This window comes from Cydia splendana, chromosome 19, assembly GCF_910591565.1.
Source record: "Cydia splendana chromosome 19, ilCydSple1.2, whole genome shotgun sequence".
Lineage (NCBI taxonomy): Eukaryota > Metazoa > Arthropoda > Insecta > Lepidoptera > Tortricidae > Cydia > Cydia splendana.
The window spans coordinates 15,878,092-15,905,126 of NC_085978.1; the positions used below are offsets into that span (position 1 = coordinate 15,878,092).

At 38.1% G+C, this 27,035-nt stretch overlaps 1 protein-coding gene across 5 annotated transcripts in view; it reads left to right on the forward strand.

The window, feature by feature from the left end:
• LOC134800141 (homeobox protein cut) overlaps positions 1-27,035 on the forward strand; it is a 182,567-nt gene that overhangs the window by 134,227 nt on the left and 21,305 nt on the right. For 4 of the 5 annotated variants that reach the window (XM_063772607.1, XM_063772609.1, XM_063772612.1 and 1 more), the window contains 2 exons: positions 18,074-18,255; positions 26,667-26,765. In XM_063772607.1, coding sequence (XP_063628677.1) covers positions 18,074-18,255; positions 26,667-26,765 — 281 coding nt within the window. The remainder of the gene's footprint in view (positions 1-18,073; positions 18,256-26,666; positions 26,766-27,035) is intronic. The other variant, XM_063772611.1, reaches the window with a different exon arrangement.

The following is a 27,035-nucleotide window of genomic DNA, read 5'->3' on the forward strand; positions in this document are numbered from 1 at the left end:
GTCACCCTAACAGTATTAATATCAATCTATCAATAATCAATAGAGGCGCGAGCAATTGATCAATAACCGATAAAAAATACCCTATTTCCTCCCCTTATCTATGGTTGTTGTGATTCGAATAGAGACGTCTATTGAATTATTTATTTTTAATCGATTGTATCGGTATCGAATCGGATTAATAGGGCATTCGGTTATGGGGTTGACGCGTCATCGATTAGAATGAATGCATTAAATTAATTCTATTGAGGTCTTATAATTTTTACGCACATTTATATTGTGTTTTATTATTGAAATGTATTTATTTATCAAAATCAACAAACATTATCAACCTAATAGGGACGGTAACATTGATATAATACTAAGAATTATGTAGGTACGCAAATCGTCAAGCAAATTAAGAAAAGTAACCTAACATTTGTTTTTAATCCATTAATAAGTAATTGTCCTCAACTTTGCCAAATTCGCACCCCAAAATCCATTATATAAGGAACTCGATTCTTCGATTCGAATTTGGGCCATTATACACTAGTAACTCAACGTCTCAACCTCGTCATAAGACTCCGATCCACATACTTAATTGTCCCCCCCCAAACAATAGGGTGGGGGAGATAGAAATCGTATGTTTTCGGGACAATTCGTTCGTGAAATCGTCTCCGATAAGAATTAACGGCTGTGTACTAATTGAATCTACAATTGATTTCTGTGTGTGTGTTCTAATTCTAATTGATTTGTAGATGTGTGCGTTCGTTAAATAGTGTTTGTTTTGAGATGTGAATATTGACAGACGTTTGTTTGGAAGGGCTTTGATTGCTTCGGTAGGTAGCGAAAATATTATCGATGGTTTTTGATTAAATACAGATTCTTTGAGTATTTTGAGCAACAACATTTTGGTTAAAATAATTTTAGGTTTAGGCACGATTATCACTTTCACATAAATCAGTTTTTCGTCTATATATACATATTTTAATTTATTTTTCATATGCATGGTATGTTTACTTAGCAATGTAAAGATGTTATCATGTGTTTCTTTGTTGTTGACGAAATAGCACCGCCCACAATCTTTCTGCTTTGCCTTAAGGTTGACTGGTATGGTAGAGAATGTCCTATGTTATTAAGTCCGTATTTTGTAATGTAAGGTTTCATTTGGGGAATAAGGGTCATAAGGGTCACAACTTTTCTGTCACCTCACCTCATCGAAAATTCCAAAAACAATACAAAAGGGGGACGCAAATTTCAGAATAATGGTATTTATGTGCTACATTGGTTCCCAGGGAAATCACTAAGTTCACAACGACACGGTTCTAAGTGAGCGCACCCTGGCTCCTTTTACTACCTTCGCGCGCTAAGAAGGGGTGAATATTATTTGGGTTTATTAGTTTGCTGGTGATGTGTAGTTCGAGCATATTTTGGATTTGGAATGAATATTACATTTGGTTTAATCAATCAGCGTACAGATAGACCGAATTATTTATTTCTAAGTATAGATGATGGATAGGAACGCACTAGAAAGCTAGATTAAAATTACTAGCATAAAGGCAAGGACATTTAAAATATTTTCATTTTGGAGAACCGTACATACTTATACGTATAAGTATCTAAATTTGGCTATTAATTGACGAATTTCTGCCTACATTATTCTTTTTTTTTTCAATCAAGGTAATCTTTGGAGACAATGACAAAAGGTATAACAATATTTATATCAATACAGTTTTAATTTAGTCACACAACAAGTACAATATCGAAACATGAAAAAAAAAGTCAAAAATAAACTCTACGTAATACATAGTAAAAATCAATGTAATAGACAAGCATGAAATTGAAGTGTGACTATAAAGCTCTACATACATGTAGAGTTTCCATAGATATTAGACCGAACCGTTTGGTCCTACGCAATCGTCTATAATAGTAGTACTTGGCCCTTCGCACTATGGTTAGCAGTCGTTTGACGACCTAGTAATAGCTGTTTCGACCGTTATATTCTATTGCGCAATTGATTCCACATTTGAAATTAAACGTATGAATTTGGATTTCGAACACAAACATAAGGGGGAAGAGTATTCGTTATACCGAATAACAATTGCAACTTCTATTGCCTTGTGGCATTTTTATTAATTACTAAAATAATAGCATATTTTTGCTGTACGTTTTTTATACAAAATAATCTTAGCCTCTGTACAAATACTAAAATCCCATAAATAGTTACATAGGTACTCAGTGCGTTAATTTACATTGCCTATAAGAATTTCATACATATTTGAACGCAATATCATTCTTCTAAAATCTAAAGCGAAACCCTTTGAAGTCCCTAAATATGAATTCCCAATAGGTACACACAAGGTTACCGTCGCATTAAAAAATCGATATCAAAAGAGCTCACAATTAAGACCGTCACATCCCTCAAATATCAAGACGTCATATAACACTACAAATTTATAATTGAATCCTTAAAGCTATAGAAACAGGGGTGACTTTAGCTTGAGGGAGCGTTTGCCAAAAGCAGATAGTAATACAAAAATGGGGAAGGGAGAGGCAATTTGGGCAATATGCAAAGGGTGGGTGATTAGGCCGTGTGTGGCGATGCGCGTCTTATGCCCGCATTACCCTTTCCTTCCGATAGCTGCCTTTGTGGCACTTATCTGGGTTCTGTGGTGACTGTGACGTCATATTCTTCTGCCTTTGATTCGTGGGCCGTGACGTTTGGTGATTAGAAGTAATATTGGAAATATCAAAGGAGTTTTCTGAAAAAAAAACTGGCATGTTTTAAAAAAGGCAGTTGAAGAGCTGCTTTCGTCAACTGGTACAAGTGAAAATACCAAATAGATATTTTTTTTAAACACACGATTTTGTTCAGATTTCACATAATTCACCATCATCAACGAAGGCTTTATATAGATAAGTAACACTGTATAAAAAAAAACAAGGTACAGAGCTTTTTATCGTCTTGTGTAAGAAATAGCCCCAAGATTTCCTAATACCTCCAAAACCGTACAAAATTACAGCCTAATTGTTTTCCTTCGTATTTTCTCGGAAGCGTTCGTAATTGTCATGCTACTTCAATCAACCTCAGTACTTTTTGTACCGAGACTGACTGAAGTATCAAGACACGTTCGTACGTTTCCGTGAAAAATAATTTAATGGGGTTGGCAACTGTCAAAGGTTTGCCTAGATGGCGCCATCATAGCTTGCCCCTTTTTCTATGAGATTTGGCTTAAAGAGCTGGCATCCAGGGTATTAAAAAAACAAAAATTTGACACAATTCTAGGGATTGACGGGGCAAGCTATGATGGCGCCATCTGCTAAAAACTTCCACCGGCCAACCCCATTAAATATGCACTACATCATGTAGGTGCTAAAGTGAACTCCGCTCAGTCGGATAAACATTCATATCAATACGAGTAAAAACATAAAACCACAGCGAACGTCCTTACCAAAGTATTCACTATGAAATGGGTCCACCATTTTACCCGTTTACGTCCAAATGCCGCGGTAATTCGTCCACATTCTGTGATCATTTCAACGCTATGGCGGCGCAATTATAAATAAAATTGACATTAATTGCGGTTATTTTTAATGTGGGTTAGCTGTTTCTAGGAATGCTGTGGTACAGTCAGCTTTTCATTTCCAAATAGATATTCTATATTAAAATAAATAATCATATAGGTACGTTCTAAATGAGTATTTTATATAATGAAAACTAAATTGAAAAAGAACTTGTTTTCGTATAGGAAGGTGTAACAAAAATAATGCGGATCCGTTTAAAGGCATATCTATTCGGTAAAGATCAGGAAAAAGTATTAAAAAAATTTCGCGTCAAAAAATGTTCTACTTTTTCCTAATCAGACCACGATACCGAATATGCCCATAAACGTATTCACTACTTTTGTTACACCTTGCAAGTAAAGATTTACTTAACATTAAATTTTTCGTCAAAATTAAAATATGAAGAGTCAACTTTTATATGCAAATATGTTATTTTTTGAGAAATTAAGGTCACTTTTTAATATATATACTTTACAGTAGGTATCTCGCTGGCATCTGCACTCACAAAATTGGCAGTCCACATTTTTTCAATAAAAAACCAATTAGTACAAACTTAATCCGTTATTAAGTTTTCTATTACACGTACTTAAAACACGCACTTACTAGAATAATGTTCTGTCAGCTATCATTAGCACCCATACAAGAGCCATACAAAAATACCATACAACCGTGCAATTATCACATCGCAACACAGCGCGGCCACTCGCTCAAAGACGCCGCGTTTTTTCCACTCCCAATTACGCGGTTTAATAACTCCGCTATTATAGTTATATGTGATATCGTAGTTATGATAGGGGAATGTAGTTACCTGTTTAAATTAAAATTCAATTGCGAAATTGAATTTTTGCAACTAATAATTTGAACGTGAAATGAACTATGAATGATGATAGTGTTTCATTGGAGACTATCAAGGAATAATTTGAGATAGGTTGTAAAATGGTTTATTAAAAAACTGGTTAAGTGCGAGATGTAATTACGCCGAATACCTACTACCTTGATTGTACAGGTACAAGATAAATTATAAACGAGAATTACATTAATGTCAATTTCACTTAAGAACTAAGAAATAAACTATCAGTAAACTCTAAAACTATAAATTACAACTAAACCCAAACTAATCTATAAAAACTAATCAAATAACCCACCCCGCATCGCCCCTGGCGCAAAGGTGCCCATCACACTTGCTGCGTTACCGCGTTGAACCGCGATGGACAACCTCTGCGCCAGGAACGATCCGGAGCGGGGGTCGAGACCCCTCTGCTGCAGGCGACGCCCCAGCTCCCCGAGAAAAGTTTTCGCCTCCGCGCACCAACACCCAGAAGTCTCCACAGCCAAGGGGACGAACAAGTAGTTCGTTAGCCCCGAGTACTTGTCCCTTTTTAGGGACGCCGCCTGCTCAGCGGCTGCACCTGCCGACCGCACAGTGCGGCCAAGGTGCGTGGCGGCAAATGTGCTGACGCAGGTGGCGTCCCACAAAAGGCACTTTCCTTTCTCCCACGGCACCAGAGTCAAACCGTCCGGCCTTTTGCCATCTGACCGACTAAGGCCCGGCGGCTCCAGCACACACGGGACGTTGGCTGACACCAGCGCCCTTCGAACAATGTCGTTCAACGCGTGGTGGCGTGGAAACCTCCCCGCGCATCGGCAACAGCTCAAAGCGTGGTGCCCGTTGCTCTCCACCATGGACCCGCAGATGCATAGATGTGGTTGACAAACATCGCAGCCCAGACGAAGAGCAACGGCCACCCGCAACGAGTCATTGTCGAGCAGGGTGCCTAAGTTCGGGGAGGGAAGGGCGTGCAACCAAGCCCCAGATTCTGGCGCCAAAGCCGCGTTCAGTCTGGCTCTATCCGCACCAGAAGCTTTGCCTAAAAGACAGTCAAACAGACGCTTAATCCCGACCTCGTCCCACAAGCGCTGACGGAACGGCTGTTCAGGCACTGACGCACCCGGGTTGAGAGCCTCCCAGGCCGACAACGCATCGGAAGCGAAAGGTATTTCTGCCTTGCCACCATCTAACGATAAAATCTTAGTGACAAGGTCCACGGCCCCCGCCGCCGACGCCAGGAAAGCCGGAAGGCACACATCCCGCACGCGCCGTATGCCAATACCGCCACTCCGTATAGGCAACGAAGCCAAGTCCCACTGGTTTGAATTCAGAGAGACATTCAGCACACCCTCAGCACATTCCTTCACCACCAGGTCGAACGAGTCCATGTGGCCGGGGTGCAGCCAGGCAGGTACAGTACGCAGAAAGTACATCACCTTGGGAACGGCAAAACAGGACCTTAACAAAGTAAGTGCCACATGAGCCGAGAGCTTTTTCAGCCTCTCGCCAGCGGACCTAAGAAGCTGCTCTCTCACCTTGAAGGCTTCAGGTATAGCTGCGGGGAACATCGGGGAACCCAAAAGGTTAAAATTCTGGGTAGATAACTCCTTGAGGCCAGGGAGTAGGGCACAAAACAAAGAGAAGGAAGGTTGTGAGTTGGCACTGCAAGGAAAAAACTCACATTTACTAGAGTTCACTTCGAGCCCCAGCTCCCGAAAAAGTGGAAGGAGCGCAAGCAGGTCCTGTTCGACCTCCTCCGGCCTACCCCCCAGAGTGCCGTCGTCGAGGTACCACACGTTCAAAGGGGATCGAGATCTAGATATGACTTTTTGAATAGCCAGGCTGAAGATAAGGGGTCCAAGCGGGTCCCCCTGCTGAGCACCGACCTGGGATGGAATAAGGGACCCGTTAAAGAAGAGTTTGGAAGGAGACGAATAGGACTGGTACAAGAAAGGGTAAAGAGCTGGGGCTTTCTCCCGAACCTCTGCAAGAAGAGTGTCGCGTTCCAGAGAGTTGAAAGCATTCTTAATGTCAAGCTTAATTATGATGCAATCCGCGTTATTTGGGTCGAGCGCGAAGGCTCGAACGGCGTGAATGGCAGCCTCACAACCCAGTTTGGTACCAAATCCCAGTTGGCACGGTTGCAAATAGGAAGCCATTTCGTCTCTCACAGCATTACAACCAAGCTTGGCAGTCAAACGGCGGAACACGCTGCCGACAGCGATTGGCCTTAAACCGCCATCCTTTTTCGACAGCGCGCATAGGGACGCACCGTATACATATGGACAGACCAAGGGGTTTAATTGACCACTAAGGAGGAAGTTACATAGCCTGGTCAAGCACTCCAGCAACCGAAGCCCATTATCGCCAGCAGAACCAGAAGTAAGCTCCTTTAGATGTGATGGGCGAATACCATCTAAGCCCGCTGCCGAAGCACTGTTAAAGGAGCCTAGAGCCTGTGCAACCTCCTCCGGCCTGACTGTGAGAGGTGGGCAGGAGCTGTCTGGTTCAGGTGGGAACAACAACGGCCGGGATGGGGCAGGGTGCTTTAACTGCAAGTTGGCAAGGGTTTCAGGGCTCGACGGTGCCACATAATCGTCCGACATCAAAACCCTGACTGCACCCCTAAGATCGCCCTCGAAGACTTTCGACTCGATAGTTCTCAGGACCGAGTGCGGCCTCAGAGCCACCGACTCGGCCTCGACGCCCAAAGTATCGATGAGCCCCACCGATGCGATGTTACGCTTCACTTTTGTGGTCAAGTTACCCGGACCGGCTGCTTCTGGCGCTTTCAATGCGGAATAATTATAAACTGAAATAGATGTCTTTTACTAGAGAAAAGGTGACTAAGCCCTTCAGTGGCGGTGGGTAGATACGGACCAGCGTCTTCAGGTTAATATCATTTTCATAATTAATGCCGGTCAAATAACTTTGTCAGTAGAAGAAGGCCCGAAATTCAAATTTTCTATGGGACGATAAGTAACCCTTCGCGCCTACATATTTTATTTTTGGAGCTCTTTTCTACTGACGGAAATGGCTTGACAGACTATAGTATAATTAGCGTGGCTACTTAATAGGTCACTTGGTCCCAAAGAGGTACAAGTAAAACTTAAAGTTTTAGGCGGTTATTTTTGATTCGGTCTATCTTCTTATATTTTCTTTGCCCACGATTATGCAGCCAGTATGAAAGTGCTGTAGCGGGCTTAGTGGTAATGGTTATGGGTTCAATTCCTAGATAATTTCTAAATAGAGTTGATAGAATAATACAATCAGAATGGGAATGTTAGTTTATTATTAGGTATACGTAATTATGTTTAAGTAAGACATAAAAACACCTAGTGGTGAGATAGAGATATGTATTTTCCATCGTTTCTTCACGGAAACGTAGGAACGTGTCTTGCTATTTCAGTCAGTCTCGGTACAAAAAGTACTGAAGTTGACTGAAATAGCATCTTTCCGAGAAAATACGATGGAAAACAATTATGCACTACATCCGTAAAAATGTGGCAGATTGCAATCAACATACCAGATGGCCCAAAAATAAGTAAGTAGAAAAAAAATTAGGACTATTTTCCTTACTGACACATATTTTATAAAATGTCATTACACTACGAATAAGTGCGATCGAAACAGGTACTTGTGTGTGTGTGTGTGTGTGTGTGTGTGTGCGTGTGGGGTACGTGCGTGCGTGAGATATGCACCAATCACCAAGACGATTATCAAGGAAAATCCTTACTGACACATATTTTATAAAATGTCATTACACTACGAATAAGCTTATTCGTAGTGTAGTACGATCGAAACAGGTACTTGTGTGTGTGTGTGTGTGTGTGTGTGTATGCGTGTGGGGTACGTGCGTGCGTGAGATATGCACCAATCACCAAGACAATTATCAAGGTCGTATCAAAACCAGATCAAAACAATAACAAATTGTTGAATTAGAATCTATATCCAGATATGTGTACATCTTAAAAGGCCCCGTATGCCCGTATCCCCCTGTTTGCTCCTTAATGTTTTATTGCTGTGTGCTTAGTCTAATTACAAAACTCAGCTAATAACTAATATCGAATTGTCTTTGTTCGCCCCTTCGTTAAGCTGCGCCCCTTTCCACATACGTGTTATTATCGATTATGTTTTTAAGATTTGACATTTTTGTACTCTTTTTAAAATAGTTGAGTTTTTAAATGTCAAGGATTTAACACAAAAAAAAGTACAATAAAAATGTACTACAAAGTAACACTGCAATCAAAATTAAACAAAATATTCTATTGAATACGTACACTATAATTGAATGTAGTTAAAGTAAGACCACGAAAGTCTGCAGCGATTTTGATAGCCCACGCAGTGCAAGTGTTATTTATACGTCATAATTTTATAGAAGTTTGACGTTTAAAATAACACTTACACTGCGTGCGCTATCAAAAACTCTGCAGACTTTTCTTGGTCTAACTATAGAACCTTGTCACCGAAAAAAATAACCGAAACAGGATTTTACAACCCTACCAAACTTATAAAATTCCGCTGAATTCCAGAAAATATCGCAACAAAATCCCTCTAATTAATAACCCGCAAAACAAAACAACCAATCCGAATTCCGAAACTTAAAAAGCAGTAGTGCCAACCGAGCGAAACGTCATAATTCCATCAATTTCCGGGCTGGCAACACCGGGGAGTAATAGGGAAGTCATCGAGTACGCGCCAGTTGTCAAGCCGAGCAAAGGTTTGGCTGTTTGCTTTGATTCCATTGCCTCGATGACAAAAAGTTAATACCAGAGTTTCGATGTTCCGAATGAGCGTATCTTTGGTGCGCGGAAATTGCATATCTCGATGACTGTCAGAAATGTGCGTTTATTTTGAAGTGTATTCAGAATTTGTCGTAAATATTTCAAATTTTGTATCAGCTATAAAATTCGTATCTAACGTAATGAAATATTTGAGTCAAAAGCATTTTTAGTGTGAGTTATGGTTATGCGACTTTCCTGTGGGCATCTTAAAATAAACAAACTATAAAGCCTAATTTTCGTATTTAATCCTAAGAAGCATGTAAAACCTTCTAAATCTTAAAATCTGTATGATGAAAATCTTAAAAAAAACGTATCCAAATCTTAACTTTTACGAGTATAAAGTGTTCAAAAAGTAGTTGCCGGTTTTTGAGATAGCACTTTTTTCAATTTGTACATAAAATGTGAGACGTGAAGCATACATTCGCCCACATTCAACTAGGCAAACTCTAATTCTCTAATTATCATAGACAACGAAACCAGTGACGTCACGCCACGCAACCATAACCTCACCGAAACTCGCGCCGTCCATATCGCACACTTAAATTACAACTAGAAAGTTGGACACATAAATTAAGCAGAAATGTGATGGAGACCAGATAGCGAGTCGAAGCGGAATTAAAATAATTATCTTGATTGCAGTTTTGGGAAGCGCGGCTAGCTGCAATGCAATGCAATTGGAATAGGAAAAACGTGGAGGTTTTAGTAGATAGTGGCGCGAGTATACATGATAAGTTGGGAAGGTAACTGGTAAATGTATTCAGTTAAAGTGTTCGCGTTCTATTAAATCGTGATTGAAGAGTCCATGTAAGTGCAGCTTACCTTGTAAAGTCAACATATCTTGGAAAACAAATGTGGCAATAGTTATTTGTGCAACAAGGGAGAAAAGTTCAATATTTCTTCGAGTATTTATTTCGAACCATGCAAGCGATAAATTCTGCATGTAATAAATACACGAGCATACCGTTTATTGACATCCTAATTATGTACAGGCTACTTAGGGACTTCTTTATAAATAACATGTAAGTAGCTGAAAATGGAAACGAGTGAATTGTTACGTTTTGTCCAATTAATATAATATATCTTTCTGTCACTACGTTTCTGAATAAAGTACTCGCCGCAATTATTTCGTGGCTTGTTTAAATAAAAACCTTGTTCGGCCTTTTAATTGCACCGAAACAATAATTTATAGTTGCTTGCACTTTTTTCCACCACCGTAGCTTCGGCCGTTATTCAAAATTATCTACCACGATATCGGGCAACACCCCCCGACCAAACTTGATGATATATGTGCCCTAACAACGTAAGAAACGAAATTCGCGCCATTTTTTCCTTAATCCCAAGTGACGTGTACAATTTAATCACAGACTACGAAAATTTTGCAGCATTTTTATGGCTGGCAACACCTTAATGAACATTTCGTACTGGCCAGTAACACATTAACTTTGTTATACCGAATTAAAGCTCTCTTAATACTCATTAAACGCCGCTTTTCTTTTTCTCGGAATTCTTTATTCGAATCTTTCACTAGTTTAACTTAAAATCAGGAACAATATCGACCCTTCAGTGATGTGAAGTTATAACCACAACAAGCAAAACTTAGTTTTCCATTCAGTTTTATAACTGCAAACGATAGACAGGCTATAAATGAGGTTTCAAACTTATAATTGCTTCATTTCGAAGTCGGGAACGACTATTGCATACGGATTGTCTATGCCATAATTTATTTTCAGGTACAATATTTTTATTGAGTATTTAAAACTGAATTTTCCTTTTCTATCAACAAGACTTGCCCATCATTTATAATTTAAAAATTATGAAATTCAATACCTATCTAGATAAAGCCAATATGGCAAGAACACCATGAGCAAGCAACACGTATCTACGTCTATAATCTATGGCCACGATTGCCAACTTAACGGTGAAACTTCAATCGAAAAAAGAACAACTCACTAATCGAACGCTCACGGCACATTGTAATTCGTTTTTCAAACACGAAATCCAGTCGAGACTGACGTAGACAAATCAAAAGTGCATAGACAACTTGCCGCCAGTTTTTGCCGCGCCTCAACGTCAACGGGGCCATATTTGCGGATGTCAAATTCCACAAACAAATTAGCATTCGATTTTCAACTCTGTTCCCAACCATAGACTATTTATATTTGAGAATTTAATTTTTGCAATGCATTCCGACTGACACCTGATTGATGGTCATGACGTTTTTTGTCAATCAAACTCGTGTTTTGTAAAAGCATTTCACTCAATTGTTGTGAATATTTATGAAATTCAATGCGTGACGGATGTCGTGGCGATTCGTTAAAGCGGATATTTCCGCATTTTAATTCCTGTAAAGCCAAAGCTTATTCCAAAAGCGGATAGTAGCGAATCTCTTTGCTGTCCGACTGTTCAATCATTCACGTCATTTATCATTTTTCCCCGAAATGAAACTGGCCTCGTCAAACTAAGCAGTCACTGCGATAGATACGTAAAAAAAAAGTTGAGCCGAAGTTCCGGGCGGAGTGGCGTCTTTTTGTGCGCTGTACCGGATTCCTGTTTGAATTTTCGCGTTCTGAATTCGAACGTAGCGGTTTGAATTTCGCCGGTTAATATCGGTTCGACCCCATGTTTGGTCGGTTTGACAGATCGCCGACATGAAATCTACTTTTCTGGCGGCAAAATGGCGTATTATGCTTTTTTCATCCGTTCTCTCGTCTTTCATCACTTCTTTTGTGCGCCCGAATTTGTAACGACGATGCATTGTCAAAGAGAATTGGTTCGTTTTTATTACTTTATTAGGTGAGTTGTCTATTGGCAATTTGGGATCGGTCTGTGTTTCCGTTTGTCATTTGCGTTTCTTTGCGTGAATCAGTCGATCGATCTACAAAGTAAACTGGTTTGTTGACAATTCTTAACTCGTTTACGATAAGATAAATTGAAAGGTACTTTTCGACAGGCTTTGTGTAAAGAATGTAAGTACTTTTTTCTTGCGATATTGCGGCGAATATTTTAATGAACGTACTTATGTGGCGTGGCAAAGCGATGTCATTTAAATGAAAACAATTTAAAACACATTGCTTTAACCGCTCTAAAGACTTCTCGAGTAGGTAATAAGAATGTTTCTATCCATATTTTGCTGTACGTACCACATATTCATCAATTCTCATCTACTCAAGGGTAACTTAACTGGAAGAGACCCCTTAAAAGGATAAGTACGCCGTGGTACTGCCTATTCTGTGCCTTATTTGTGTTGAGTGCGATAAAGAGTTAACCCGTCGAACGTCCTCCATACAACAAATTGATGCAACGCAATTTGACCCATATTGATCTGTAGTAACACACGTCGTGTGTGTACTGAGTCGCTACGACCGAAATTGAGTTAACACACGTGTGATACTAGGGCGCTCCACGGGTTAATACATACATACATATTTTGCGCAATTTATACAGATGTAACCACAAATGTCTATTTCTACGTATCCGAAGTCCCATAATCGCCCCCCCCCCCCCCCCTACTCCGGAGACAGGGGGGGATTTACTGCACTCGCAAACTATTTGCATGCACAAAGAATGCACTATTACGGATAATATATCGCGGTGGCTTATCTTCTTGTAGTTTCTGTAAAAATGGCGGCGTTTTCAAATGATAGCGCTTTGACATTCATGTGGGGTTTCAGGAGTGCCTTAGTTTAGTCCTAACAACAGTATAGGGTCATTGCGCTAGTTTTCGTCCACTTGACGAAATTGGAATATAAACCTTCATTGCTGCACAAATTTGGACTTATTGCAATCCTTAATATCTAAACAATGTATCTACATAAAAATTATATTTCGCAAGTAGCAAATTAAAAAATCATTTTTCGGCCGAAAATTCGGTTTCGGTTAAAAAACTGCCGATGATTTTGACGCCCGATTACAAGGTTTTAGCTAACAAATATTTCACTTGGGTTCCTAGAGTTAGACCAAGAAAAGTCTGCAGCGATATTCATAGCCAACGCAATTTATACGTCATAATTTTATAGAAGTTTGACGTTTAAAATAACACTTGCACTGCGTGGGTTATCAAAATCGCTGCAGACTTTTCTTGTTCTAACTCTATTACATTAACACATTCACTGCTGAGCTACGGTCGTAGCCCATAACATGGGTTTCCCGGTATGTATCGTGATTAGCGCTGAATGGGTTAATAAGGTATACTTATGCCTAGCGCTTTACAAAAGTTTACATACCTTTTACATTACATTTTACAGTTAATCAACAGTCCTAACTACGGTTTAACCGTTGTAAAAGATGTTTACAAAATTAGTAAAAGTGTAAGGGTTTAGGGCAGCGGTCGGCAACCTTTCAGCCAAGGGCCACATAGTAGTTAAAAAAGTTGACGCGGGCCGGTCTTTTCTTAATAATTGTGACTTTATCAGACATTGTTGTTTGACAATATTACATACAAAATAGCCAGGGTTGCTCGCGGGCCGCAAGTGAGAGGTTCGTGGGCCGCATGCGACCCGCGGGCCGCTTGTTGCCGACCGCTGGTTTAGGGCGGTCACGCGGTAGGGCTTCAAGAGGCGGTAGGGCTTCAAGAGGCGGTAGGGCAGGTATTAGCCCAAACGGAAAGTTACCGCCTTGTTTTTATTGTACTGCTTGGCACAAGCGGTAGCGGGAGCGGACGCGGAAAACAAAGGGAAAACTCATTTTAGTGTTAATGTTAACCGTTTCGTATGTTAACATTCTTAACACATTCAATGCCAACGTTTTCGTAGCGCTACGCTCGTAGCCGATCCCAGCGTTTTCCCGCTTTTTAGAGGAAAACGACTACGAAAAGAACCCGCTGAGCCCGGCACTCAATGTGTTAATGAAGGCTTGTGTTGTGGTTACTAGACGACGATATATACATATATAATGGCTCCTCTACACGATGGGCCAACGCCGGCCACTCCAAGGGACGCATTTATGCGTTAGAGGGAGCAAGTGATATTGCTATCTCATTCTACCGCATGGCTGCGTCCCTTGGAGTGGCCGGCGTTAGCCCATCGTGTAGAGGAGCCATAATATAAATATATAATTATAAATACATCCATAACTCTCTGATAAATATACAAATAAATGCACTTACCAGGATTCGAACCCGGGACCTCCTGGTTCGTAGGAAGGGTCACTACTGAAGTCCTTACAACCTGACCCTTCATTAAACGTGTTCGTTTACTCAAACCGCATATCCTTCAAGAAATATTTACACAAAGCCCAGTGTGACCCCCCCAGGCTAATTACCTACAATGGTAACAGCGATTACCGCGTTTTATCGAGCCACCGCATTTTTAGTGTAATGACTACCCTCATCCCTTCGGTTAATGAGGCTGACAACCAGACAGTTCTTAAATTTAGCCCTTTGACCATGTTTTGACTGCAGTTTGTTCCCTCATAGTCATTTGGTACGAAATTTGTACCTACGTGCGATTAAATGGGCAAACCTAATAAGCCTTTAAGGGTTACATTGTGTTTAAAAATGTGTTACTACGAATGTAATTATAGACAAATGTAGGGTTTCTATGCATACAAACGTTTGTGTAAATCTGAATATTGTTTTGCTGGCTATACATTTTGATATCCACGCACTGAAAGAAATATTTTGTTACTACTTAAATATACACAAAATGGAAAAATATTATCCACTCTTTTTCGAGGTAACATCGATAATATCGATATATCTACACTGTATCGATATCTTTCGTAGAGCCCTACGCCGCGTAGCAGCTGCTACGAAACTGCCAAAAATAATACATTATGGCTTTTTTAGGCCAATTCGTATAACTCTCTATCTTAGTGTTATTGATATCTGTGTATGTACTGATTATGAATATTTTTGATACAAAATTTGGTATTTATATTTAGTAAGATAGTCGAAGGTAAATAAAATTATCATGGTATTCATTTAGTGCCGCTTCTATAGGTACTCCTTATCTAGTATTTAGGTATCAGACTGGCAAACATGATAACACAAGTACCTAAGATAAAATATAAAAGATTTATCATTATCACCGATCGTCAAACATACTGATATCGATGACGAAAAACCGTTGGAATTTGGACTCTACGCCTAGGATGATAAAGTCCATATTGATAAGAGTATATTTACTGATTAGGTACGTCCTTGCTGGTCCTGCCGTCCAATCAGTTGTCACTTGTCAGTTATAAATATAACAAGATGGCGCAGTTATTATGATTATAAATTATAAAATTAAAGCCATTCAGATAACATTTGAATATTAAATAAAAAACTCTAGAAACTCAATTTTCGGGTAATCCCCGATAGAAAATAGAACTACTTACTTTTAAAACTTTGAAATCTTGAATTCAACTATGTCAATTTATTCTGGAAATGATGGCACTGAATCTTTGGCAAAATATAGTATAGTGTCTAACCACAGAATAGATAATAGTACTAGGTACAGAAGACTCACTCTCTAACAAAACGCGTCTGTTACGATCAGGACAGGTATGGCCGCTAGGTGGCGACCTACTGACGGCTTATGGCTAGCCGCCAAAATTGGTGTGGGACGGATGTACCTGTAGCAAAGCGGCGAAATCGCGGAGTGAGCCACGCCTAGTCTAACTGTAAAGCGCCTGGCAGCTGTTCATTATTGGAGGCCACGATGATGCTAGCAAGAATTCGAGCAATGAGGCGATCATTAAAGAAGGTCTGTGCCCAAAAATGGTTGTTTTTCAACTGATATGATGATGACAATAGGATTTTCAACTGACTTAATAGCTTACAGATGTAGTGGATAATTGTTTTCCATCGTATTTTCTCGGAAACGTTCGTATTTGTCATGCTACTTCAGTCAACGTCAGTACTTTTTGTACCGAGACTGACTGAAATAGCAAGACACGTTCGTACGTTTCCATGAGAATACGATGCACAATACTTATGCACTACATTCTGTACACACATTGATGCGAATACAGACAAGACGTAAATACAGTCAGGAGCAGAAGCTGCTAAGCGATCTTGACGTGACTTTATTTTTAAGAGAATAAGAGCGTGTCAAGGTAATTTTGAACACCTCGCCCGCTTAGCAACCTCTGCTGCTGACTGTACATACATCAAACGATTTCCGTACTATACCGTGTCCGGCCATTGCTAGTGATCATACAATATGCACATAGTATTGTCGGAAAGCAATAATAAGCGTTAAATCACAATCCTGGCCGCGCGGTGCGATTTCCGACACATCTATCTTGGCGATACCGATCTTCATGGTCCACCGCCGACTGCCGACAATTGATATCTTCCGAAGGTCAACAAATAACACGTTACTAGACCTTCAACTATTTTCAACCAAAACCCAACTTTAAAACAATAGATTAAAGTATGTAATCGCAAAATGTGGGAAACAATGATGTTCTTGCGCGCTAATTTGATCAGGATATGTTTTATTGTTCAGATAATAAGTGCCGTAATTGAGTGACGTTAACATTGTCAGTTGCATTTGTGATTTGTAGTGAATAGGCAAAAATCGCTGATGCGTTACTTAAGATTCGCGTAGATTCTTCGGATTTGAATTTAGAATCTGTGGAACGACACAGATAAGTGTAAACATTTTGACTGCATTAACTATAATTAAATGTAATGAAACACTGATAAAAAACTTTGATTAGCTGATAACGTTATGACAAAACGTAATTTCGGCGTATTACTCGAATGACACATTTCCTTCAGTCATGTCAAACGAAATCCCCAGTATTAGCGAGTAAATATTTGCCGATCAGCTGTTCCGAGGCCGCCATATTAACGAAATAATACCAACTCAACTGTGCGGGTGAGAGAATACCGAAGTTTCATTATCTCATGTAAATTTTGAGGAAACGATCGACAGTGGCGCGGTTTTCAACTGCAAAATTAGATTGGTATTTTATGAACAACTAATTTTTGTGACGCTATTATAGAATTATTAAGATTTGGAGTTTCCGTAAGGCTAATAAAATCTAGGCCACTTTTATCGCTGGTAATCTTTAAGTATTATATTTTATTATTTGCATTATTATACGTTATTACTATAGGTACTCTGGCAAACCCACTTTCTCGAGACTTTCTCAGTAGAAAAAGACCCGAAATTTAAATCAATCCTTCGCGCCTACCTACATTTTTTTTAAATTTGCTGCCTTTTTCTACTGACAAAGTTTGTGTGTTTGTGTGTGTGACAAAGTGCCCGAGTATAATTTAGTTGTGGTGATATAGCCGGTCAAACAAGTTTGTCAGTAGAAAAAGGCGCGAAATTTAAATTTTCTATGAGACGATTACCCTTATTAGTCCCTACATTTTTAAAAATTTCCTCTTTTTTCTACTGACAGAAATGGCTTGACAGACTATATTTAAAACTGTTATTACTAACCTAAAAATATATTTATTACGATCTTGCCATTCTTAGAATCGTATCATTCAATGTAAAACTTCGTCCAGTTTTAACCTGAAGTTTAAGGTACTTTTATCGTGGATGCCTTAGTAATATGCTACTAACTTTAAGGTCCAGATATTTTTTAATTTGTTTTTCTAGGAATTCCAGAAGCACCAATAGTTTTTTTTATTAACAAAACAGTCGCGACAGGAACTCACCTGTTTAACGCATAAGGGCGCGATTCGGGAAATGAATTAGAGATTCACTATAGATATGAAATAGTAAAGATATTATCTTTATCTAGTGAATCTCTAATTAATTTCCCGAATCGCGCCGTAAGTGTTACATTTATAAATTTTCATTAATTACACTGCATTTCTCATTAATTATAGCTATTTCTCAATTTCAAACCTCAAAACTTTTATAAAAATGTACAGTAGTAGTATGTAGTATGTAATTTATAGAGGTTCAACTATGTATATTTTTCAAAAAACCGCCCGTTTAACAAATTGATAACAGCGCCATCTCTCTTCCAGATCGCGCAACTGGTAGAAGACGTGCGGCGGCTGCAGGCGTCGCTGGCCGCGCTGCAGGAGGCGCACGCGCAGCAGCTGCAGCGGCTGGAGGAAAGGCTGGACGAAAAGAAAGCGCACATAGCGAGGCTTGAAGCCAGGCTCGACACGCAGAGGGACTACGAGGATGTGAAGCGGGAGGTTAGGTGAGTGTCGAGTAACATAGAAATACATAGATATGAGATGAGATACCTGTAGAATGATGCTTGAGACGCTGGAATACCTGGGAATTTAAGGGAATTACTTCACTCTAAGAACAAATTAAACTATTCTCTATGAAAATATTTTAATTTGTGTTTTTTTAAGTAGACACACTACTACTATTTAAACTATAAACCGAAATAATTAGTTCAATCCGGCTCGAAGGACCACTTTCTTACTAATATAAAACACGGTGAAACTTTATAGCTATTTGCTTATTGGGACTAAATGATATACCCCAACTGATATAGACTGACTTCTTAGCACCTATATTTATTTGACACTGTGTAGCCTAAATAATTTGGCAAAAAACAGAGATTTGATTAGATTTGGTTAGTCAACTTGATTTTGTAACTGTATTTAATCAATGTTTTTTTACACAAAATTTAAAATATATGTACCTGCAATAATATGTTACACAACGAAGGCCGCAAAAATATCTGACACGATCTTATTTGTAGAGCCATAAGAGCGTGTCATATATTTTTGCGGCCTTCGAACAACTAACATATTGTTGCAAGTGACTGTACAATAATCAGCTCTCTTTGCCTAATACTCTACTTGATGTTTAGTACGTTTATGTAGGTACGTAAATAAGTGCCTACTCCGCTAACGAACAAGTATATCATTAATGCTCATCGCAGCACATACCTACTCTTTATTTACTCGCTGAGCACAGACGCTGTGTGCTCTGTGATTCAGAGATAAACGCTGAGATTTGTCACAATAATGTCGATATCAAGCACGTATTATGTACAGTTGTACATGCATTTTCGATTAAAAGTGTTTTACTTTTTACTTTTTTTGTCCATCCATCCATGAACTTTTGGGTTATTTCTACTCAGAATTACGAGGACTATCTATTTAAAAAGAAGAAAAATGTGTCCCAAAAAAATTACAGATTTGTAACGCATTTCCACATACATTTTGTATGGACCGTTACAAAACTAACAACCAAAATTTGTATGAAAAACTGGGGACACTTTTTTTCCTTGTCTCATTCAATAGTACTCGTGATTCTGAGTGTAAATAACCCAAAAGATTATCGTTTTTCGAAAAAAAGGAAATGGTACCGGTAAACAAATCCAAACATATTCCAAGTAATCCAGCTTATCTTCTATATTGAGTCTTCAAATGAATCAAGTCACATTTCCCGAAAGTCCAATCTAATTTATTTGATACGCATAATGGTCCCTAAGAGAGGCCTTTGACCACCAGTAAACATCCTTCAACTAATACGAGTATAAGATCTCATTTAATTTCAAGATTTTCCTTACGAAGCCCGTGAAGTCGCGAAAACCCGCCACCCACACTATTCTCTTCACACAACTTTACCTCTAATATTTGTAAAACATTGTAACAATACTGAATTCTTTACAATTTTTTTCGTAACTTTCTTCATGTTTCCCCGGCTTCCTATTGTCGCAACTGCCAGATAAGAGGGTCGTTGGCCTCATGTTTGCCTGATACCAGTGTTTGCTTGCGCAGCCTTCAGTTGGGTCGACGGCCAGGCCTTGGTCTTACAGTGCAACGCAAATACTGCAATGAAAATACTGTGTATTTTCATCGCGATCCCTACTAATAAATGCCAAAGTAACTCTGTCTGTATGTTTGTTACACCTAGACCACTGAACCAATTGAGCAGAAATTTTGTATGGAGATAGTTTGAGGCCCATCAAGGAAGGCCATAGGATAGTTTTTATCGATCATCAGTATAGTCATAAGTAACAATTGTTGGTTATAGTGTGGTAATGCCAAATGGTAACGCTTTTAATTTGTAATGCGAAATGCTTGCATTAATTACTTTTGTGTATTAACACCAGTAGACACATTGGGACCAATTAATTAACAACAACAATTAAATAACAGTCCTTAATTATTAAAATGTATGTAACAGTATACACTGCGTCTTCACTCTAATAATATCACTAGGCAATAGTTTAAAAAATAAATTAGGCACACACATATGAAACTAAGCACTTTTTGACAGCCATGACAAAAAATTGTTACAATTTCTGCTTTCAAATTATTTCAAATCATTATAAGAAAACTTACAAAAACCAATTTTCATATTCTACTTGATATATGTAATAATTTTCCATTTTACGTGTTATATTTCGTCCACCCACGATGACATAGTCAGTTATGGTTATGATTTCGGTGAAATATTAAAGCTATTGGTAGTTTATACATAATTTAGATAAACCGTTGATAGATGCTCCCACGCAAAGTGGGGCGGAAGTGATTAGTCTCCGAGATTAATGCTTACGAAATAACCAGATAACTTGCAGTGGAGATGCACTTGTAGTCGACACTGGCTAATTTAAGAAAGATTTGAACTGGAATAACACCTTAAACTGCAATTAAATGACGGAATTGAAAAATAAACTTTATTGTTGATTTGCCAAATTAAGACATAAGAACCTTTTCTTTGCAGTACCAAATTATTTGGCTAAAAGGACTCGCATCCAGGCCATAGATAATAAAAAACAAAGTAGGTATTGCAAGCGGGTAAAATAAGTACGAGGTTTGCTGAAAATTCTGTATAAGTATCTAAGAAAACATATTATGTATTCACATTATCAGTTAAGTTATAATTAAATTATCAATCGTCATCAAAAAGTAAATACCAATTATTTGTTCCGACGCAAACACAAGAAAACTCACACCTAATCAAAGCGGAAGTAACAGAAATAATTTAAACCAAAATTAACCGATAATCCTATTTATATTTCCCACTGTAGCAGGAAATAAAAAAAAACATCACGTTCCCAGGAGCCCCAATATCATGTTCAAATATGGAACGCTAAATTCCATATCTCGAACCGTTTAGCGATCTCATGCGAGGAACCTGTGGAAACCTGTGGGATTGTGACAGTTCGAAAAAAAAATATGGCCGCCTATGACGGTATTGGTCGCTCTGTGTATTTTCGGTTAGTTGGACAATATTGGTTGACTGAGACCGACTGTACTGTCAATATTTTATTTATGGAAATCGATGCTACCTATTCATTTCATGAGCATGATATTTTTTACTAATTTATGGCATCGCTTTTTGATCTATAGTCTGTCAAACAACTTTGTCGGTTGTAAAAGACGCATAATTCAAATTTTCTAGATGATAACCTTTCGCGCCTACTTTTTGAAATTTCCCGGTTTTTCTACTGACTGGAATTGCTTGACAGACTATATTTAATGCTTATTTGCTTACCAAATCTTAGCTCTATTTTAATACTGAAAGATCTGATAGCAGCTAAAAATATTCAATTTTAATACTTTAATATGTTACATATAGTTTATACGAACAGATCAGTTAAGGCTTCTACACACCTTGCAACAAATTGCATACGCAAGCAGGACCAACGAATTCAATCGATCGATCAAATATCGCAAATTGCATGCGATTATCTTTGCCTTTGGGGAGGCCATTATATGTAGAACTCCAAAAAGACTATCATTAATACCTCTTAAAAGCGAATTACGTACTTCATATTCACTAAAGTAGGTACGTACTAGCATTGTAGTTTAAGAAAACAAGGATGTTCCTTTCAGCCATATTATCTCAAGAAACTTAACACGAAGTTTCTAGAACATCTCAATAACATGCCGTGACTGGATGTTTATTTTCCGACACTTCGTTTTTCAACCATACCAGTAACTGCCAAAGAGTTCACTTGTTTTGGAACACCATTAAGTGTTTATGCGTTTAGTTTAGTTCTTAGAAATTGTGGTGTAAGAAGGGAATAAGTGTGGTAATATTAGAGCAATTACACTTTCTCGCCTATTAGAACTCGATTAGATGGTTTTACGTGACGAGTTTTATAAAAGTGGGTAAAAAATGATGTAAAATGTAAAATAAAAATCAATGTGAATTTGTATCTGATGGCTTCTAAGGAATAAAATAAATATTCTAAATTTCTACAAGACAATTGAAGTAACGAAGACTATTTAAAGGTTATTCCGTATATTTATTCAATATGTTTTACTTTAACCTTAGAGCATTCCTTATTATTTATATTGGGATTTTTATATTATTATTTTTTTATCGTGAGCGAAGTATTTATTACTTGAGTAATTTTTATTTTTTTCATGTGTGTAACCGCCCTTATATCCATAGACAAGCTAAAGAAAGCCTAGTGCACAACATCAATTTGACGCAACACCTTTCCTGATAAGATGGCGCCTTCTTATCGGCCACAGGACCAAGGGCCGGATTATCTACATCGCTTTTAATTACTACATAAATAACTGCTTTCTTGACAGTGATTTGTCTAGTGACTAAACATACAAACGTACACTTTGAAGGCTTGTGTACATTAAAAAGTTACATGCAATGCAATAAGGTTTTATTAACCTCATGTCTGTGTATCATGAGAATCCTGGCCAAGTTTGTTGGCATCATTTTGTATTTTTTTAGATAATTATTACTTCTGCTGCATACAGCAGCGGGTTAGATAGAACCCACGATTTTTGACCACCACAAGAAACTATGAAAGGTTAAGTCTTTAATAGTTTTTATAGAGATGGCTAAGTTTTTTTTTTTTACTTACGAGTACAACTCATTATTTTGGCAAAATAACATGAATCCGTGCCAAACAAACATTTCAATATGTCATAATCCCGATGCTAAACCTAAATAATTTCTTCACGATATTAAAAAGTGTTTATTTATTACCCAAAAAAAGCTATCGATATCGTTTAACAGCAACTTTAATGTCACACGCCTTTGATCCCTTTGAAGTTCAAAGCCGCCATATTGGAAAAACAACATGTTAGTCTATGCCCAACATTGTTTGGACAGTTATAAACATCTGAGGCGGCATCTTTGACTCGGGACGTATTGGCATTAAAAAAAGCTGTAGAAACCGAGTTATTGTCATTTAACGGTCATTCTAGTTGTTAAACTCTGCGCCTATAAGATTTTTGAGAACTAAGTTATCTTAAAATTTGCTTTAAATTTAAAAACACTGAAGATTTGTAGAAAGAAGACAACGTAAGAAATATGTGACAGATGGTTGTCTATCAAATAGTATGCAAAATTTTCGAAATTCGAACTCAAACCATCTCAAATTCGACCAATTAGAAACGGAATCATCAAAAACGTTCCAAATCCGAAATTCAAAATGTAATCAGAATGCAAACAAGCCAATCCGGGCGGAGATTTGGCTCAGAAATCAATCTATCCGACCCCTATTAAGCTTTAATCTACGGAGGCTGGCTATAACTTAATCCCGACTTGAGAAGCGGAATAAATAAGCAATAAACCTCTACAGGTGCCTTATATTGCTTAGTGTGTAAATGTGCGTTTAGTTTAGAAAGGTAGCGTGCGGCAAGATTTCACGTTTGCGACATTTAAGTAATACTAATGACAATGAAAGCGATACAGAGATATAGGTGCCTCTTTGTCGGAATGTCATTTTAAAATGAGAACGTAATTCCGATTGTATGACGGCGGCAAGGCTCGTGTGAATTTTAAAGCCATTTCAAACTATTGGCGATGACAGCTGTTGCAAATTTTCGAAGTTTGACAATCGATTTTATAACCATGTTTGATTTTTTCGTGATAAGAAAATAAATAGAAGAAAATACCAACTCTCCTGTGATCCCTTGTGTCCTTTTTTGTAAATTATGATGCGAAACAAGTAAGAGAAAGTTTAGTTATAGTCTATCTATTAACCATTTCCATAACCAGTCGTTAGAAAAGGTGGCAAATTCAAAATGTGTGAAGGTTCCTTACGTGCCATTTTTTTTTAATTTCATAGACATTTTGTAGTATCGTGTAAGCACGTGTCACATGCGTCAAAACGTCGCACGTCTAAGATGATCCCTCTGGTCCGATCATGGGAACGCACAAATGTTCGCGTGCTCGCGGCAATAATTGAAATAGCTATTTTCTATTGTTATTTTTCTATCGTTCCGTGAGGAACTTATACTTTTTCTATTAGCGCAATACCATACTAATAGTACAAATGACAAAGCCCTTATTGAAATAAGACAAGGTTGGTTTTGGTTTGGCTGAGGGTCCCTTTAATATGGTTTTCTACAGATCGAGTATTATTGTGACAGTGACAGATATATAGTAAATTGGGGAGCGATTTTGACATAATTATGGCTTATTTTTAAGGAGAAAATTCTACTTATTATCTTATTACTTAAGGTAATAAAAGCTTAAAAAACTATTTATTTTATTATCATTATCAAACAAAAAAAAATCTAGTCTATGGCAATTAAAATTCCTTGTTCCTCTCAAAAAACCATAGACGCTATAAAGCCAAAGATTATGCTTTGTTGACACTCTAAGATTAAAAAGGCAAATAGAAATTATCTCGTGTTTAATTAAATGCATGTGATTTACATATTTCGGGGAACAAACAGTGTAATAGTAAGTATATGTATGTTTGCCTTCTATATATCAATAGAGCCTATCGTGGGCACCTGTCCCCATTTGCTTAGGCCTGTTTACATAACATTTAACGAAAGTTTAGCCCGGCCCTGTCACACAGAAATTATCAACTAATTTACCTTAGTTTTTTCATCGTCGTAAAGAATTCTCGTAAGCTCTTTACTGTGTTGACACTGGCAGTTTGTATAAGGGATTCATGAAAAAATTAAAAAGCTATGCATGTGTCAATATTGTCTATGGTAAGTTTGAGAGCCAATGGTGCGTTAGTATTTTGAATGTGTTCCATTTTCGAACGGGCCGAACGTGGCTGACCAACCAATCAATCGGATCGCGATTGGTCAGCGTATCGAACGGGGCGGGGCGTCGTTATCGGCGGCCGATGATTTGGTTGATAGCGTTCGATTGTGACGTCATCCCGTGGAACGCCTACGTGGTCATTGTTGCCTGGTATCTGGCCGTCGATCCTTTTCAAAATAAATTGACTCATTTTAACTGTATGCTAATTTTAATCATGTCCCGGCATTGACATGTCGTAAGATATGACATTTACGTAAAGTTAGACCAAGATAAGTCAGCAACGATTTAGTTAGCACACGCAGTGCATGAGTTATTTAAACGTCATAATTTCATAGAAGTTTGACGTTCAAAAATAACACTTGCACTGCGTGTGCTATCAAAAACGTTGCAGACTTATCTTGGTGTAACTCTATCTCTCTTAAACTTTAATCTAGTTGCGGTGTCAAAGTGAAACAAACCGTCTAACTCTCAAATTAATAATCAAATTTTAATAATAAGATACAAAATCCATTTAATTAATTCCAGTTTGTCTATTACCGCGCTTAAAGTAATTAAAGAATCGGTGCTGGTTTCCTCAGAAGGTCCCAACTACCTCATTTGAGGTAACGAGTTACTTCGTTTTGCGGGGACTTTGGATTTGGTCTGAGGGGGCGCTCAAAGACATATTTCTTCGTTAGGGCTCCGATATCGATTGCAACCCTTTGATGAATAAGGAGAATATTTGGCATGCCATTTGTTCAGGGATTTTGATGTTTTCTATGGGGGAAGTTCTGAGGAAAGAGATTTGCTAATATGATAGGATTGACAAAAGGGGTTTGTAGAAATATATGAAAATTAATGACTAATATTGTCATAGTAAGTTCAATAAAACAATAGTTAAGGTGGTTTATATCATGAGCATAGTAGATTTACCAGTACGAATCAAACCCTATCCAAAAACTATCATGTTTTCAACTTTGTTCCACTTGTAATAATTATGTGCCTTTACTAGCTAAACTTTCTGTAAATAGGTACACTTTACGAATAAAAATCTCTACCAAGTATGGCTAGGTCTCATACAATTTTTTTTTTAATTATTGTATTCCTTATTGTCTGCGTGGAATGATAATGATGATGATTAATAAAAAAAACTATCCCATGTCCTTCCCAGGGCCTCAAATTTCATCTAAATCGGTTCAGCAGTTTAAGCGTGAAGAGGTAACAGACAATGAGGCAGGCAGAGTTCACATTTATAATATTAGTAAGGATATAGTTGTTCGAATTGGATCTCATATATTTAAAAAAAAAACGAACTGACTCTTGTAACTTTCCCAAACTGGGTTATTCCGTCAGTATAAAAACTGTGTCTATGTGTTTAGTAAAATATTCATCGTCGTGCAAGTATTATATTTAAGGCTCTTGCAAGACAAAGATGCTTTTAAGCTCCCGCGAACAGCGAGAGCCTTGCAGTGGAACTTCCGAAAGTTTTCTGATAAACTATACAGAATATCTAAAAAGTAATGTTTTCACTGCTTCGAAAATATTTACCCCTTTTTTCATAAAACTTTGCAAACATTTGTTTGTTATATTTTGTTATAAATATCCAAAACAAGGGCCTATTTTTATATGAAGACAATTTGTATGAAACCTGTTTAACCTGTGAAATTCCATCCATAGGAGGCCCAGCCTGGCTTCAGAGCCTGACCCGCGCCCATTTGCCCAATTCCGGGACTCGATCCCGCGACCCGCCCACCCCTATAGACACCATCTGAGCAAGTGAGTCTTAGTTTACTATAGCCTAATAGGTTGACAGACAGACAGACCAGAGAATAGAAACGGTAGAGTTCTAGAGTCGGACCAATATAATTACCTACATGGTATTTGCATTTACAAAGTGTGGAAATGTCATCGTTAATGTCAAATTTCTACGAACATTTGATATTTATAATGACCTGCATATGGGTGTAGAAAACCCCATAAGTAGAATTAGAGAAAGACGGACATGTAAAATTTTACTGTCTAAATATTACTTAAAATAATAAAAAA